Here is a 15,771-nt window from a genome sequence, read left to right as displayed (position 1 = left end):
TCTAGTAATACGGGGATCGAGTGGGAAAATAGAGTTGAGATTGAAGATCAGCCATGATCTTATTGAATGGTGGAGCAGGCTCGAAGGGCTTTATGGCCTACTCCTGCTCTTAATTCTTATGTTCTTTATGTTCTACCCTCTTAATTTTCCCACCATGGCATGGTGTCTGTTTCTTTATTTTCTTCTCCTGTTTTGTAAAATACCGTGGGATATTTTCTACGTTAAAGGTGCTACCTAAATGCTATTGTTGGATAACTAACTGATCTCGGTGCTTAAATCATTTATTGCATGCTACTGAGCACAGCAGTGGTTATCATTCCAAGGTATGGTGGAGGAAAAAGTTTTCCAAAGAGTTCTGTGACCTAGGACAATTTTATACATGTATAAACAGATTTTACAAATTCCCACTCCTGATGCAGAGCTTTATATGCTGGGCACACATATCAGGAATTTGGATGCAAAAGTCTGCTTGTCCCGCAGGATTTTCTGTCCTCTCGAGTGAATTGACCTTAGTGCCCAAATACTCTCTGTGATTGCAGTATGGACAGCTGTACGTCAGGATTATGTGTTCTTAAAATCTACCCTGTGGTGTCATTTTTATATTAAAGAAAAATCGAGTGTTACAGAAAGTTTGTGGGCTTGGTAGCATATCATCTTATAATGTAAAGACCACCACTGGTCTGTTGTGCTGGTCCAATAAATTGTGTATGATGGAACTCATACTGCTCTTTATAGTTCAGAAGCAAAGTCTAAGGAAGTCTGTACTATCAGGATGTAACCTTCATAAAAGCACTCATCACAGTATAGGTTATTTGTTTTATTAACTGTCGACTGGAGTTCAAGATGTATATACGTTCACAATGAAACCTCTCTCTGTCTCAGGCTATGGGCATCAATGACCTGCTTTCATTTGATTTTATGGATGCCCCTCCAATGGAGACCCTCATCACAGCCATGGAACAGCTGTACACATTAGGAGCACTGGATGATGAAGGTTTGCTGACAAGACTTGGACGCAGGGTAAGGGGAACCTAGTGGATCTTTGGCAGTCTAAACCCCAAAATGCTTTCAAATTTGACTTGAAAACATGATTACACTTTTATAACCACTGTTGTAATAAATGAGTTGGGCATCAGTTAAGATTATTAATTTAACTTTATGCTGTGACTGGGGTGTTGTGCAGGTTGCTTATTTTGTAATAGAACATTTAAGAAGTTATAAGGTTAAGTGAATATTAATGACTGAAGTTTGTTAATTTTAATATCAGTACTCCTAAGTACTAAGCAGGAAGTGATTGGAGTGAGACTCATCACATCTCACTTTGGTCCATTTATTACTCCATGCATAGGTCAGTTATACAGCTATTAACCTTGCAGTGTTTGCTGATGTCGTTGTGATAATAAAACTGTCTTCCATAGAACAGAATGAGATGTGTCTGCACAATTTTGCAATGGCCAAATTGGCTGGGTGGACAAGGTGATTAGTCTTATTAAATTTTCTGTTGATTTAAGTTTCTGTATTGATTTTATTTTGATTGATTGGCAGAGCTGAGCTATGAGCTAATCCCAATCGGATACTCAAGTCTTTCAGGAAAAAGGATCTATAACATACAGTATTTTGTATATAACTCATTTTGTCTCAGAGTCTGAAGTCTTGTTTTGGACATATGGACTTGTACTGCATCAGTCGTTACTGAGCTTGATGCAGTCTACTCCTAATTCAAAGTTGTTTAATTTGAATTGTCTGTTAATTAGAATTGATATCATGCAAAAAAAATGATAATTCAAAGTGTTCTTTTTTCAAACAAAAAAATCACTTTCAATTAACAGGAGGAGGCGATTGAATCCTGTCCATCTTTCAGGTTACTAAATGTTGCAAAAAGTTGAATTTTGATTCATTTCAGTATTAAGCTCTTACATTTTTACACGTCTTTTTCAGATGGCAGAGTTTCCTCTGGAGCCCATGCTATGTAAAATGCTGATCATGTCTGTACATCTTGGCTGCAGTGAAGAGATGTTGACAATTGTGTCTATGCTGTCCGTGCAGAATGTTTTCTACCGACCAAAGGTGAGAAAATCTCGCTGGACTGATAGTGAACGTGCTCACTAAAGCCTCCTGTGAATCGCTAATGTGTCAAAATTATAAATCACTCTTGGTAAATACACGGCATATCCATGGAATTGAGATCTTAAACATTTTGATGCTGCTAGTACTTTTTTCAAGCTAGGATTTTCTGGAGAAACTATATTTTAGAAATAAGGGAGTTTATTGTAAGGTACCTGGGTTTATGCCACTTGATTGGATTTAGAAACCAAATGTTGTTTTTTTCTTTTAAATTCTTAAAGCAAGTGAAAGAAAGAACTCAACACAGCGATTGTTGATCTAGCAAAGTATACATTGGTACCAATAGAATTGAAAAAGTTAGTTGCAAATTAAAACAAAATGTTGGAAATGCACAGCAGCTCCATCAGCATCTGTTAAGAGAAAAGACAGACTAACGTTTCTTTTGTAGAAACTTCATCAGAACTGTACTGACAGAAGATCAACATCCAAATTGTTAACTTGCCTTTTCCCTTGACAGATGTCAACTGACCTGTGCATTTTCAGTACCTTCTGTATTCCAGATTTCCAGTGTTTGTAGTTTTTTTTTCTTTCTATTTAAACCGCCGCAGTTGTCAACCCAATCTGCCGTCAGTCAATTATTGTTCATATGTGCTGTTCAATCACTACTAGGATAAACAAGCTCTTGCAGACCAGAAGAAAGCCAAGTTCCACCAGGCAGAAGGGGATCACCTTACTTTGCTTGCTGTCTATAATTCATGGAAAAACAATAAATTCTCCAACCCATGGTGCTACGAGAACTTCATCCAAGCACGTTCCCTTCGCAGAGCACAGGATATCCGCAAACAGATGCTGGGCATCATGGACAGGTATAGGAAAATATCTTGTCACTCTCGGGAGTACACGTCTCCGCAAATGAAGTTAAACAAAATACTCAATATTGAATCTTCATTTTAGTTATTGGTCCAATGAACAATACCCATAATGAGTGCACTTGTATGTATAATGATGTATTCTCACTACACGGGCAGTTTAGATCGTATGCAATTTTAATTTATAGCATTATGAGACATATTTTTCTCCTCTTCCCTGCTCAATGGTCTCCGTGGGATGTGCAGTATCCCTAGCTAGGAAGGTGAATGTACCGATAACACTCCAGGCCTCTGGCATTTTCTGATCAGCTGCTGGAATGTGCACAAAAGCAATCTGAGTCACCTCTGTTTCAGTTGTGTTGCTTTCTGGGGGGGCATTGTCTAGCTTCCATGCAGCACTTCCCCATGAGGGCATGGCTATTAATGGTACCTCATTCTGTGAATCCGTGTTCCCAACACTCCATGCTATTCATGCAGAGTGTGTATAATATACACAAAGTTAGTAATAATTCACTAAAAAAGTAAGGATAACCTGTTGGGGAGAGGGGGGAGAATAATAAACCAAAAACATATGGAAATCGTAAAAGGAGAATGCTTAGGATTGTGCCCATTCCTTATCCCATTGCTCCAGTAGTTAGATTTACTGGCATTCATTCTGTGTTTTATCATAAAAAATGTATATCTCTTGCCTAGGTTTTTGGAAAGCTTATTCGTAACCCCTGCCAGAAGCTGTCATGGTTATTAAAGTTGTCCTGTTCTATCATAAGGAGAAAAAACACAGATTTGAAAGTCTTGTACTGTAAACATATGGTTATATAGAGGACATAGTATCATTTGGAAACAATTCTTGTCTATATTTGTAGCAAATGCCTCTTGTGAATATTCCACTGCACAACATTAGTTAGTTTTAACTAAGATTAAACTTGAGCAAAAGTTAGTGTTTCAGCTGAAAATGGTAAGAATTATACTTTTAATTTGCACAGAATCATAAAAATCTATAGTTCAGAAAGAGACCATTTCACCCATTGGGCAGGATTTTCATTGGGCTGTGGAGGCGTGTGGGGGGTTAAAATCTCGAAGTCGGGGGTCACGAACCGCTGGGCGGGCTCAACAAGGTCAATCAAGTGAAAATCGCGTGGGTTGGCCACAACTCGATGGAGGCGGGACTACAACCCCGAAAGTTGTAGCCCCGCCTCCTCAATGAAAATCCAGCCCATTGTCTCTGTGCTGGTGCTTGCTCTTCAACTTGCGCTGTCTACTCTAATTCCATCTCCCTACCTTTGCCCTGTCCTTTTTATCTTTTTTCCCTCTAATTCCCTTCTAAATGACATGGCCTCTGTCTCAATAACCATTTGTGGTAAAACATTCCATATTCTAATAACTGAAAAGATGTTCCTCTATGCTGATCTTAAATTTATGTCGCAGTCTTTCATTATTTAACCTCTCGAAGCCTTTCATAATTTTGAAAACATTCATTAGATGCCTCTTAATCTCTTTTCCAGTAAATAAAGCCCCAAGTTTTCAAACCTATCTTGATTAGTTCTATAGCTCTAATATCCTTCCTACAGTGGGGTATCTAGAACTGTATGCAGTACTCCAACTGTGGCCTAAGCAATGCCTTGTACAAATTCAACATCACTTCCTTGTTTTTATATATAAACCCCAGAATTCCATTTGTCTTTTTATGGCCTTGTCTATCTAGATTCCCATCTTTGAAGATCTATGTATCTACACCCTAAACCTCTGTTCTTTCAATCGCTTTAAAACATTACTGTTTAGGGTATACTTCTTTTCACAATCTTTTTCCCAAAATATATTACTTCACATTTCTCTGCATCTGCTGGCAATTTGCCCAGCGCACTAACCAGTCCATGTCATTCTGAAATCTCCTGCATTCTTCTTTGCAGTTTGCCGTGCCTCCTAGTTTGGTGGTATCAAAATGCTTTTATATCATTCCTTTTGTGCCTATGTCCAAATAATTTCTATAAATGGGAAACAACAGAGATCCCAGCACAGATCCATGGGGCATGGCACTACTCACATCTTGCCAATTCAAAGAACATCAGTTTGCCCCACTCTGCTTTCCATTCCCCAGAATCTTTATTTCCAAGTGGTTTACATTTTCTTGGTACAGGAAACTTTGGTTTATCCGGAGGTTAACTGTCCGAAATGCTCGAGCCACCGGCAAAAATCAGGAGCCGTTTCGTTAGGTTTTTTTTCTTTTCGTTGCTTTTTTTTTCACCAGTCAGGCTCTGCAAGGTCTCGCTGAAGCTGTTGCTAAGCTGCAGAGACGCTTGCAAGGTACGGCCGACTGTTTAGAAGCACAGGGTTTGTTGCCAGATACGGAGCTCAAAATCTCCGTATGTTTCAACATTAGCACTGGTTTGTCCGGCAGTTTTGATGGGACGGCAACAGCTCGGTCCCGTCGGTGCCGGATAGCACAAAGTTTCCTGTACATGGTAAGACACTGGCGAGTGATTTTTCAAGTGTAATTTAATATAGTAGGCATCTCTGAAAAGGAGCAGTAACCTTGTGGTTAATGATACCCTACAATTTCTTAGATTAGTGTCTTGTAATGCATGCCCTGCTATCCAGTGTATAGTGCTTTATATGACGCACTGTTTGGATGCAGTTGCGAAACTGCCACGGTATTCGGTGTGATTTTCTAGCTAATCTATGGACTAGTGTATTTCTTCGTTCATTACATTCGAAACTTCTGTTGAGTTAGACATGGGAGCTTCGATAATTTGGCCCCTCCACCACCTCCATTGATTGGGAAGCATCTTCTGTCAGAGAGCAGGGCAGGACTATGCTGATGTGCCCGTAACCTCTAAAGATAGAAATAACTTGTATTTATATAGAGTAGTGACTTTCACAACCTCCGGCCTCTCCCTCCTGTACAAGGTCATACTCTGATACTGTGTGTTCAGGCCCTAGCTGCCAGGTAAATTCCTGCAGGGGAGGGGGTACCTCCACTGACCATTGAATGTTGGAGATCTGAGCCTAACGGGTGTTTCTTACATCCAGCTTTCAACTGACACAAATATGGGAAATACATTAGAGGATGTATTTCCCTCATTGGCACTTCTTTTTCACATGCCCACCTGCATATGGGCATACTATCGACCTTCTGCCCAGCCCAAATGTGCCAAAAAAACAATGGGGTGGATTAAAGTCTAGGCTGGACCTTTGCAGTAAATCGGTGCCTTGTAATGAATGCTTTGAGTTGTAACCAATTTGCTAATTTGTTAGTTTGGCTTATGTTTTCTTACAGACATAAACTGGACGTTGTTTCATGTGGAAAAGCCACGGTGCGAGTTCAGAAAGCAATCTGCAGCGGCTTCTTCCGCAATGCAGCTAAGAAGGACCCACAAGAAGGATACCGTACACTGATTGACCAGCAGGTGGTGTACATTCACCCCTCCAGTGCTCTCTTCAACAGGCAGCCTGAATGGTATGTAATGTTAATGAGGTAATCACAATGCCAAAACTAACCACCGTGTTGGAACGCTCCTGCGGACTGTCGGTCTGGCTCGCGTTTTACTGCTGAAATGTGTTTATCAGCGAGCAACGGGAAAATACTGCGGATTAAATTTCTGATAAATTTTAAGATTGTTCAAACAAAGCACAATTTGCCAGGCTCTCGAGACAACCATTTTGCTTGAAGGAAGAGATACTTAAATCACTGGTAAGCTTGTTATCCTTTCTGGGAGGAAGAAAGTAGGAGGGCGGAAAATGACACTGCCCTGTGAGCAGCCACACAAGACGACTGGTGTTTTTCTTACCGCCCTCACCTCACTAGTAGGTCTGCAAGTTAGTCTTTTGACCAGCCTACACCTCTACACTTTTTAAATGATGTTACAGTCTCTGCCTCAATAGCTATTCATGGTAGAGCAGTCCTTTGTGTGTGTGTGTGTGTGTGGGGGGGGGGGGGGGGGGGGATTTTCTCCTTATTTCTGCCTTTATCCTTCTATCCTGAAACTATGCCCCTTTTTACCAATTTGCCAACTAGTGAAAACAATTTTTCACTCTTTACCCTTTCAAACCTTTCATAATTTTATAAACCTCTTAGATCCTCTTAACCTTTGACATGAATCAGTTATTCATGAAAGAAAGACTTATGAAATAATACTGAGCGGCCTACGGGTGGCGCTGTCCAGGGAGAGTATAAATACTTGGGCATGGGCCCAGCTTGCGCAGGACATTCTTAACAGGAACTAGTGAAGGACACAACTAGATCTCCATGTTGTAAAACAGTTGATTAAAGCCTTGTTTAATGCTTAGACCAAGTGCCTAGTAGTTTTCTTAGGTCAACTTTCTCAGTCCCATTTTTGAGCCATTCTTCGTGTCTATAACCACTCATTCCTGGTATAGTTCTATCCTTTCAATAACAGAATGACCAGAACTGTACTCAATACTCCAATTATAGCCTAACCAATGTCATTTACAAATTCAACACTAGTTGCGTACTTTTATAGTCAGATCTCAAAATATATTACTTCACATTTTTCTGGATTGAGCTGCATCTGCCACCTATCTTCCCACCCCACTAAACTGTCTATGTTCTCCTGCATTCTTCCTCACTTTGCCAGACTTTTTGAGTTTAGCGTCACCAACAAACTTCAGTATTCTTCCTCTTTGCTTATGTCCAAATCATGCACATTTTTGGATTCATTTTCCTCTGCAATAGCTGAGACAAAATACTTATTTACATATCACTGCCATTCCTTCACTCTCAATTACAAGATGGTTTCCTTTGTCTCTAAGTGTCCCCACCCTAGCCTTGACTATCCTTTAATTCCTTGAGTGCTTGTAAAAGCTTTTGCTATTTCCCCTTGTGCTAATCTTTTTTCATACGCCCTTTCAACCACCTTAATCTCCATGTTTGCTTTCCTGCTGTTCTTTTTATATTTCTCATAGTTTTCTCTTGTATTATTTTCCCCTGTATTTATCATAATATGCCTCTTTTCAAACGTAATTTTTGCCATAATTTCTCTTTATTCATGGGACCCCAGACTTTGATGCATCTCTTTTACACCTAGCAGGAATATATTTAACCTGCCCTTATTCATCTCTTGTTTAACTATCACCCGCTGTTTGATCTGCCATTTCTTTTCTAACAACCCATTAACCTGGCTAGGTCCCTTTTTAAGGTCATATACTTGTCCTTTGAGTTGAGTTACAAATTGAACCTTGTCATTTATTTCACAGCACCAATGAGATGTCATCATCAGTTTGTATGTTGTTGCTAGAATATTTTGCGAATATTCCAGCAAGTCCATTATACCAGTGGAATGCTGATGTGATTTCTCCTATGGTATGACCTTTTTTAAGCTTAAATCCTGGTGATTTTTTTTCCATAGTGATTTTCCATAGCCAGTACGACAGTAACATTTTACTACAGTGTCTGTAGTACATATAAACAGTTTACATTACATGTTGCTTACATATTTGTGGTATTTATAAGTATGACAAAGTTCTCTTGATGGCTTACTGAATAAAAGCATTATGTATGGTACTGAGCTATACAGATTGGGAAGGTCCTGGAGTTGAGCAGAGGTGGCTGGTCACCGTGGACGAGGGGGCAAGGCAACTGGTTTCTATGTCCGTGGGCTAGCGAGAGGAAAAATTGGCTCGAGTTCCTGTTGCTGATTGCTGTCCAGTGACGCCAGCTGCAAAGTTTGTGTGTTTAGGTGCCAGGTGGGAACAACTTGGCTGTTATCCCAACCATTTTGAATAATTTGCTAACATTCACTGCCAAGGCTCACTAAAAGCTTGGGGCAAGCTACTGGAGAGCGATTGAGAACAGTGGGACTCTACCCCAGCATGAGTTTGCATCTTTTGTGGGGGAAGGAAGAGAACAATTACAGCAACAAAGGAAAGTTATAGAGCTGAGAAAATATATTGTTGGCGTTATTAGTGGACAGTGAAATAAACTGGTTAACGCTGCCATTAAAATAGCAGATCGCGAGCTGTCGTACGGACATGCCAAGAGATTGTCTGCTGATATCGCCTGTAATTTATAACCTTAGCTGTTTTAATAGGAGCTGTATCTAGCGTATGAAAATGTAATTAACTGCTCAATTGTGAGTTTTGTACCATTGACCAGTGCTCACTGGGAATTGAGTTGAGATTGGGCCCAACTCCATTTTGCTTAACCATAGAGAGTAAACTTCATCTTATTAGCCAGGACTGATTTTTTTAAACCTAGATCCCAAGTGTGAAAGGGCATGCTGTAGTCCCTCTGTCCCTTGTTCCTACCTATTTCAGTTTTACAACTGATACTTGCACGCAACGGATACAAGTGAGAATCGCCACTGGGACTAATGGTGTAATTTGGGTGTAAATGTGTCATTATGAATCAAATGTATGTGAAATACATCACAAAATAAGCTACAAAATGATCACAAAACAACAAATTGAAACATTTCATTACAATTTAGGGAGTTTTTATATACAAGAACAACAAGGTGCATTTATAAAGCGCCTTTAACATAGTAAAACGTCCCAAGGCGCTTCACAGGATTTGACACCGAGCCACATAGGGAGATATTGGGGCAGAGGTACGTTTTAAGGAGCGTCTTAAAGGAGGAAAGTGAAGTAAAGAGACAGAGAGGTTTAGGGAGGGAATTCCAGAGCTTCGGGCCTAAGCAGCAGAAGGCAAGGCAGCCAGTGGTAGAGGGATTAAAATCGGGGATGTGCAAGAAGCTGGAATTGGAGGAGCGCAGAGATCTCGGAGGGTTGTCGGGCTGGAAGAGGCTACAGAGACCGGGAGGAGCAAGGTGATGGAGGAACCACAAAAACAAAATCATGTGATCTTGAACAAACATCTGGTATAAAATGTTCGAACAATGAAAATGAGATGTTGAGTAGTAGACTGGAAAATCTCCATCAGAAACCGGGGGATTCTTACTGTCCCAAGGTAAGTGGTGACTGTCCCAAGGTAAGTGGTGACTGTCGCGCACAACACCAAGCAAAGGTGAGGTCCGTAGCTGGTGGGAGGAGAACAACAAGTTGGCTGAGGTTCCATACTTGAGTCACACTAGCCACAGAACAGTCTTGGTGGGGACCACGGAGATGTCGAATTTCTTAGCTGTCCTTTCTCCAGAGTCAGTGGAACACCACCGAAGATGATGACTGGGAGAGTAAATCTTAGAGTCATAGAGTAATACAGCACAGATAGAGGCCCTTCGGCCCATCGTGTCCGCGCCGGCCATCAAGCCCTGTCTAATCTAATCCCATATTCCAGCATTTGGCCCGTAGCCTTGTATGCTATGGCATTTCAAGTGCACATCCAAATGCTTCTTAAATGTTGTGAGGGTTTCTGCCTCCACAACCCTTTCGGGCAGTGAGTTCCAGACTCCAACCACCCTCTGGGTGAAAAAGTTCTTTCTCAAATCCCCTCTAAACCTCCCGCCCTTAAATTATTTTAAGTTTTAGAGTTGACTTTCTGTGGCAGATTTGAAAAAGGATATAGTGCTAATAACAGGAATCCCTCTACAAAGTTCCAGGGGGTGAAAGCGATACTAACTCCATGATGGTATTTTCTGTTTCTTCAATACATGGATTGTCTTCTGATTGGCTTGCAGATATTGTCAGCCCATATTCCACAGTGAATTGTGGTATGGTAAGCCCTTTGGGCTAAATGAGTCACTTCCCCCATGTATTTAATTGATTTGCTACATTTGGCAGCCTGACTTGACATTCTGTCTACATAACGTGTGTGTCCCTGTGCAGATGTCTGTTTGCTGGCCTTTGTTTCACTTGAAGAAATAAGTAAACTTCTATATTCTATAAACACATCCTTTTTTTGCCCTATGATTTCTGCAAACTAGCCATAGGCTTTGTATGTGGAATAGATTTTTTTTTTTCCCTTTTCCGTGTACATTTCTAGCAGTCCTCTTTCAAGTTGCCCATTTTGTAAAGTGGTTTGCTCCCTCTTTGCATGTTTTAATTAGTCTTCACATAGCTGGTTTGGGAACTTTCTATTTCTCATCGCATTTCCTTCCTTTGGGGTTAGCCCTGTTAATCCCAGGCCTCGTTTCAGGTAGGCGGCTCCAGGCTTTCCACTAGTTCGTTCTTGTTCAGGACTCTGTAGAGTGAAGCTGGGAAATGGGATAGATCATCTCATTAGTTGAGGTGTTTTTTTTTGTCTGACATTTTCTCCTGCAGTGCTGCATTCTAGCCAATACAACATTGTGCTTGAAGTTTTCCCTTAGTTTTTTTGGCCAAATCTTCAAATCACATCGGTTTTGTAATTTTTGTTAATGTGTATGGTAAATGAAATTACTGTTGGTGAAAAGAGGTGTGGAAGAGCATAATATCCTGCGCTGGTTAGTTCATAATGTTTATGGCCTGACCGTGATGGATTTGGCCCTGCAAGCGATAGAACAGAAAGAGAGCAGAATCATAGAATAGTACAGCACAGAAGAAGGCCATTCGGCCCATCGAGTCTGCGCCTGCTCTTTCGAAGAGCAATCCAGTCAGTCCCCCTCCCCCGCTCTTTCCCCATATCACTGCAATTTTTTTCTCCAAAGTATTTATCCAATTCCCTTTTGAAAGCTACTATTGAATCTGTGTCCACCGCCCTAATCAGGCAATGCATCCCAAATCCTAACCACTCGTCGCGCAAAAAAGTGGGAAACGGGATGAAAAAAAAAAGCATAGAGGGGAAAGAAATTAGAAAATTGCACTGTGCCAGAAGAATGATGGAACATTTTCTAATTTTGGAATCCAGTTAAGTGCACCCGGGTCAGGTATTAGAGTCATAGCGTTATACAGCACAGAAAGAGGCCCTTCGGCCCATTGTGTCTGCGCCGTCCATCAAGCCCTGTCCAATCTAATCCCATTTTCCAGCATTTGGTCCATAGCTTTGTATGCTATGGCATTTCAAGTGCTCATCCAAATGCTTCTTGAATGTTGTGAGGGTTCCTTCCTCTACCACCCTTTCAGGCAGCGAGTTCCAGACTCCAACCACCCTCTGGGTGAAAAAGTTCCTCCTCAAATCCCCTCTAAACCTCCTGCCCCTTACCTTGAATCTATGCCCCCTTGTTATTGACCCCCCTACTAAGGGGAAAAGTTCCTCTTTATCTACCCTATCTATGCCCCTCATCATTTTGTACACCTCAATCAGGTCCCCCCTCAGCCTTCTTTGCTCCAAGGAAAACAACCCCAGCCTGTTTAGTCTTTCTTCATAGCTGAGACGCTCCATCCCAGGTAACATCCTGGTGAATCTCCTCTGCACCCCCTCCAAAGCAATCACATCCTTCCTATAGTGAGGCGACCAGAACTGCACACAGTACTCCAGCTGTGGCCTTACCAGCGTTTTGTACAGCTCCATCATAACCTCCCTGCTCTTATACTCTATGCCTCGGCTAATGAAGGCAAGTATCCCATATGCCTTTTCAACCACCTTATCTACCTGTTCCGCTGCCTTCAGGGATCTATGTACATGTACACCAAGGTCCCTCTGACCCTCTGTACTTCCTAGGGTCCTACCACTCATTGTGTATTCCCTTGCCTTATTTGTCCGTCCAAAATGCATCACCTCGCACTTTTCAGGGTTAAATTCCATTTGCCACTTTTCCGCCCATCTGACCAACCCGTTTATATCGTCCTGTAGCCTGAGGCTTTCCTCCTCGCAATTTACCACCCCACCAATTTTCGTGTCATCTGCGAACTTACTGATCATACCTTTTACATTCTCATCCAAATCATTTATGTAGATCACAAACAGCAAGGGACCCAGCACTGATCCCTGAGGTACCCCACTGGACACAGGCCTCCAGTCACAAAAGCAACCTTCGACCATCACCCTCTGCCTCCTGCCACTCAGCCAGTTTAGGATCCAACGTGCCAAGGCACCCTGGATCCCATGGGCTCTTACCTTCTTGACCAGTCTCCTATGCGGGACTTTGTCAAAAGCCTTACTGAAGTCCATGTATACCACATCTACAGCATGGGTTAAGTACAAAGAAAGAACTTGCAATTGCAGTGCACGTTTCATGACCTCACGACGTCTGACTGTGAAGCACTTTGAATCTGTTTTTTTTAACGTAGGGAAATGCGGCAGCCAGTTTGTGGATAGCAAAGTCCGACAATGATATAAATGACTGGATAATCTCTCTTTTTTAGTGACGTTGGTTGAGGGATAAATGTTGGCCAGAACACTGGGAGAACTGCCCTGCTCTTCTTCGGATAGTACCATGAAATCTTTTATGTCCACGTGAGAAGGCAGATAGGGCCTTGGTTTATTGTCTCATCTGAAAGACAGCACCCGCATCAGTGCAGCACTCCCTCAATACTGCACTGAAATGCCAGCCTAGATTATGTGCTCAGTCTCTAGAATGGGGCTTGAATCCACGACTTTCTGACTCGGCACAAGTGCTGCCACCGAGCCAAAGCTACCTCTACACAACTCCCAACGATGTGCCTAAGTCCCAACCTCTGAAGAACACCACCTACTGCACCAGTGTAACATTTCCATTTCTATTACCAGCCATCCTTGTGACATTTCTGAATCAGATTGCCAATTTGTGCTGAGTCACAGAAAGCTTTCAGAAGACTAATTTCATGTGGAAACCTTAATAGCCAACAGAGGGAAGAACCTTTCAGTCCATCAATCTGGGTCGATTCAAACTCAGATTCTGGAGATGAAAAGACCTCGTTGGTATTTCTTTGCAGCTCTTTCTCTCTCCTGTCCTTACCCACAAAGATTAGCACTGTCAGATGCTCTGTTAATAACTGGCCAGAGAATCCATTTATGAAAGGTTGAACCTTAATAGAGATTCTGTACGTGACTGTCTTTACTCTTGAGCTATTTTGAACAGTGTGATAAAACTGTGAAATTGTTTCTCATATATGAAAAGAGGAAACGCACAAAAGAAAATAGCAAACTGAGAGAGTAGAATGTAAAATATTTGTATGTTTCTTTCAGGGTTGTATATCATGAACTTGTCTTAACCACTAAGGAATACATGCGAGAAGTGACCACAATCGACCCACGCTGGTTGGTGGAGTTTGCACCCGCTTTCTTCAAAGTGTCTGACCCTACTAAACTCAGCAAGCAGAAGAAGCAACAGAGGCTGGAGCCCCTGTACAACCGCTATGAAGAGCCCAATGCCTGGAGAATCTCCCGAGCATTCAGGCGACGTTAGGCTGCTGGTCACCTTAATTTCTTGAAGAGGGTGGGGTAGGAAGCGAGAGAAAATGGTCCGGAGGATTGCAGGCTGAAAAGCAGGACTCCAGGCTGCACCCTAAGAACCAAAAATTGGTATCCCCAATATTTAAAAAGACTTATTTTGTATGCTGCCCTATATGACGTATTCTTGGCATTTAAAAACCTCGTGAGCCAGTTTCCTATATAAGGAAATATTTTCTATGTCCAAGTTTATTCTTGATGTATTACTGTTACGCATATCTGTTATACTCAAGCCTGGTTAGAAGCTGCTGTTTTATCTGTCTCTGCATATTATACTATAGTATAGTAGTAATTGAATCCAAGAAAAAACATTTCCACTGCATCAAATAGAATATGGTCGAAAGTCCTTAAAATACAGCCTTTACGTTTTTAATATAGCTAATATTTTGGAGGCCTACACAAATTGCCGTTGAGAATGTGTTTGACCATTTTCAAATATTAAGCATTTGAAACCTCTGTAGAGTCAACTACAATATAAATCTGGAAAGGTGTCATCAGGAGAAGCTGGATTAATATTGTAGTTGGACATTTCTTTCCTGCCCTCATACTGAAAGATCTGGCACAATTCTAAACCTTCCTTAATCTCAACCCCACATCTTCCTAGATTTGTTTTACCCAGAATGTAATAGCATTTTTTTAATTCCTCGAGTTATTTTATGGTTCTTGAGAGCTGTAATTATAATTGAAAATGGATTAAACATTTAAGTGTAAAACATGCCTCTTGGCCATTACCTTTTTAAAGAGTTTAACGATTCTTTCACCGCACTGTAAGGTATAAACTGTAGCGCTGCTAATAGCGTGATGCAGGTTTTTGTTTAATGTTTGTGTTTAATTTCAAAAGGAAATGGCAAATACTATACTTTTTTTTAAAAAAAACCTGATAACATTTCTTCTGTACCGTATTTAGTTCTGACTAGTGGTTTCAAAGAGCAGGTGTTGCAGCAGCTGGGAATCAGTAACCAAGGGAATTTTCTCCATTGAAAGACTCCTGTCAGTTTCATTTACAATTCATATATATTTATATTACAATTTAATGTACAGATGCACTAAAAAAATACAATTTTTTTTTTAATGTGTACTATCTCAAGGACACAAATAAAAACCGGGCTGTATATTTTGTATGGAATGTGCATGTGTGTTTGTATTCCTCTCCTTTACCAGCAACCCTGCAATTCTTTCATGAATGACTACTCTGTAATAATTTCATCTGTGGGTTCAGATGCTGCCAGGAACCACAAGACCAGTTTGTTATTGTCGTGTGTGCTAATATGTGATTACTACCAGGAAATGCTCCCACGTGTTCAATACTTTATAGTAATTACTGGAGTTGGTAGGTTACAATTTTACTGAGGTTTTTTGTTTCAGATGGTGAACATTGACAGCCAGAATCTCCAAGTAATTGATGCACAGTGTCATTACTGAACTTTACATAATGACGGTTTGCCATGGTGCTCACCTGACTACTGGGGAAATAATTATTTATATTAGCTTTATAACTTCCTCTTGTGCCTAGTGCCATCAATGAGACACTTGTCCTAGATGCTCACCCTCTTTTCTACTATCCTCTTCGAAAGGTGTTGATTCTTGCACTTATCTTCAATGCTGGAAGCTCTACAGTGCCTTGCTCAATTGTACATT

The 15,771-nt window shown here is 41.1% G+C and overlaps 1 protein-coding gene across 1 annotated transcript in view; it reads left to right on the top strand.

Moving 5' to 3' along the window:
• dhx8 (DEAH (Asp-Glu-Ala-His) box polypeptide 8) overlaps positions 1 to 15,252 on the top strand; it is a 52,016-nt gene extending 36,764 nt beyond the window's left edge. Inside the window, exons 19-23 of the mRNA XM_085966388.1 lie at positions 883 to 1,020; positions 1,939 to 2,067; positions 2,734 to 2,930; positions 6,208 to 6,387; positions 13,870 to 15,252. Of these exons, the coding sequence (XP_085822514.1) occupies positions 883 to 1,020; positions 1,939 to 2,067; positions 2,734 to 2,930; positions 6,208 to 6,387; positions 13,870 to 14,089 (864 nt within the window). The 3' untranslated portion in view covers positions 14,090 to 15,252. The remainder of the gene's footprint in view (positions 1 to 882; positions 1,021 to 1,938; positions 2,068 to 2,733; positions 2,931 to 6,207; positions 6,388 to 13,869) is intronic.
• The last annotated feature ends 519 nt before the right edge of the window (positions 15,253 to 15,771 follow it).

Source organism: Somniosus microcephalus, chromosome 24 (genome assembly GCF_052327205.1).
Source record: "Somniosus microcephalus isolate GS21.2 chromosome 24, FLI_Smic_1.0, whole genome shotgun sequence".
Classification (NCBI taxonomy): domain Eukaryota; kingdom Metazoa; phylum Chordata; class Chondrichthyes; order Squaliformes; family Somniosidae; genus Somniosus; species Somniosus microcephalus.
Note: the sequence above shows the minus strand (reverse complement) of the source record. Positions and strands in the feature narration are given on the sequence as shown.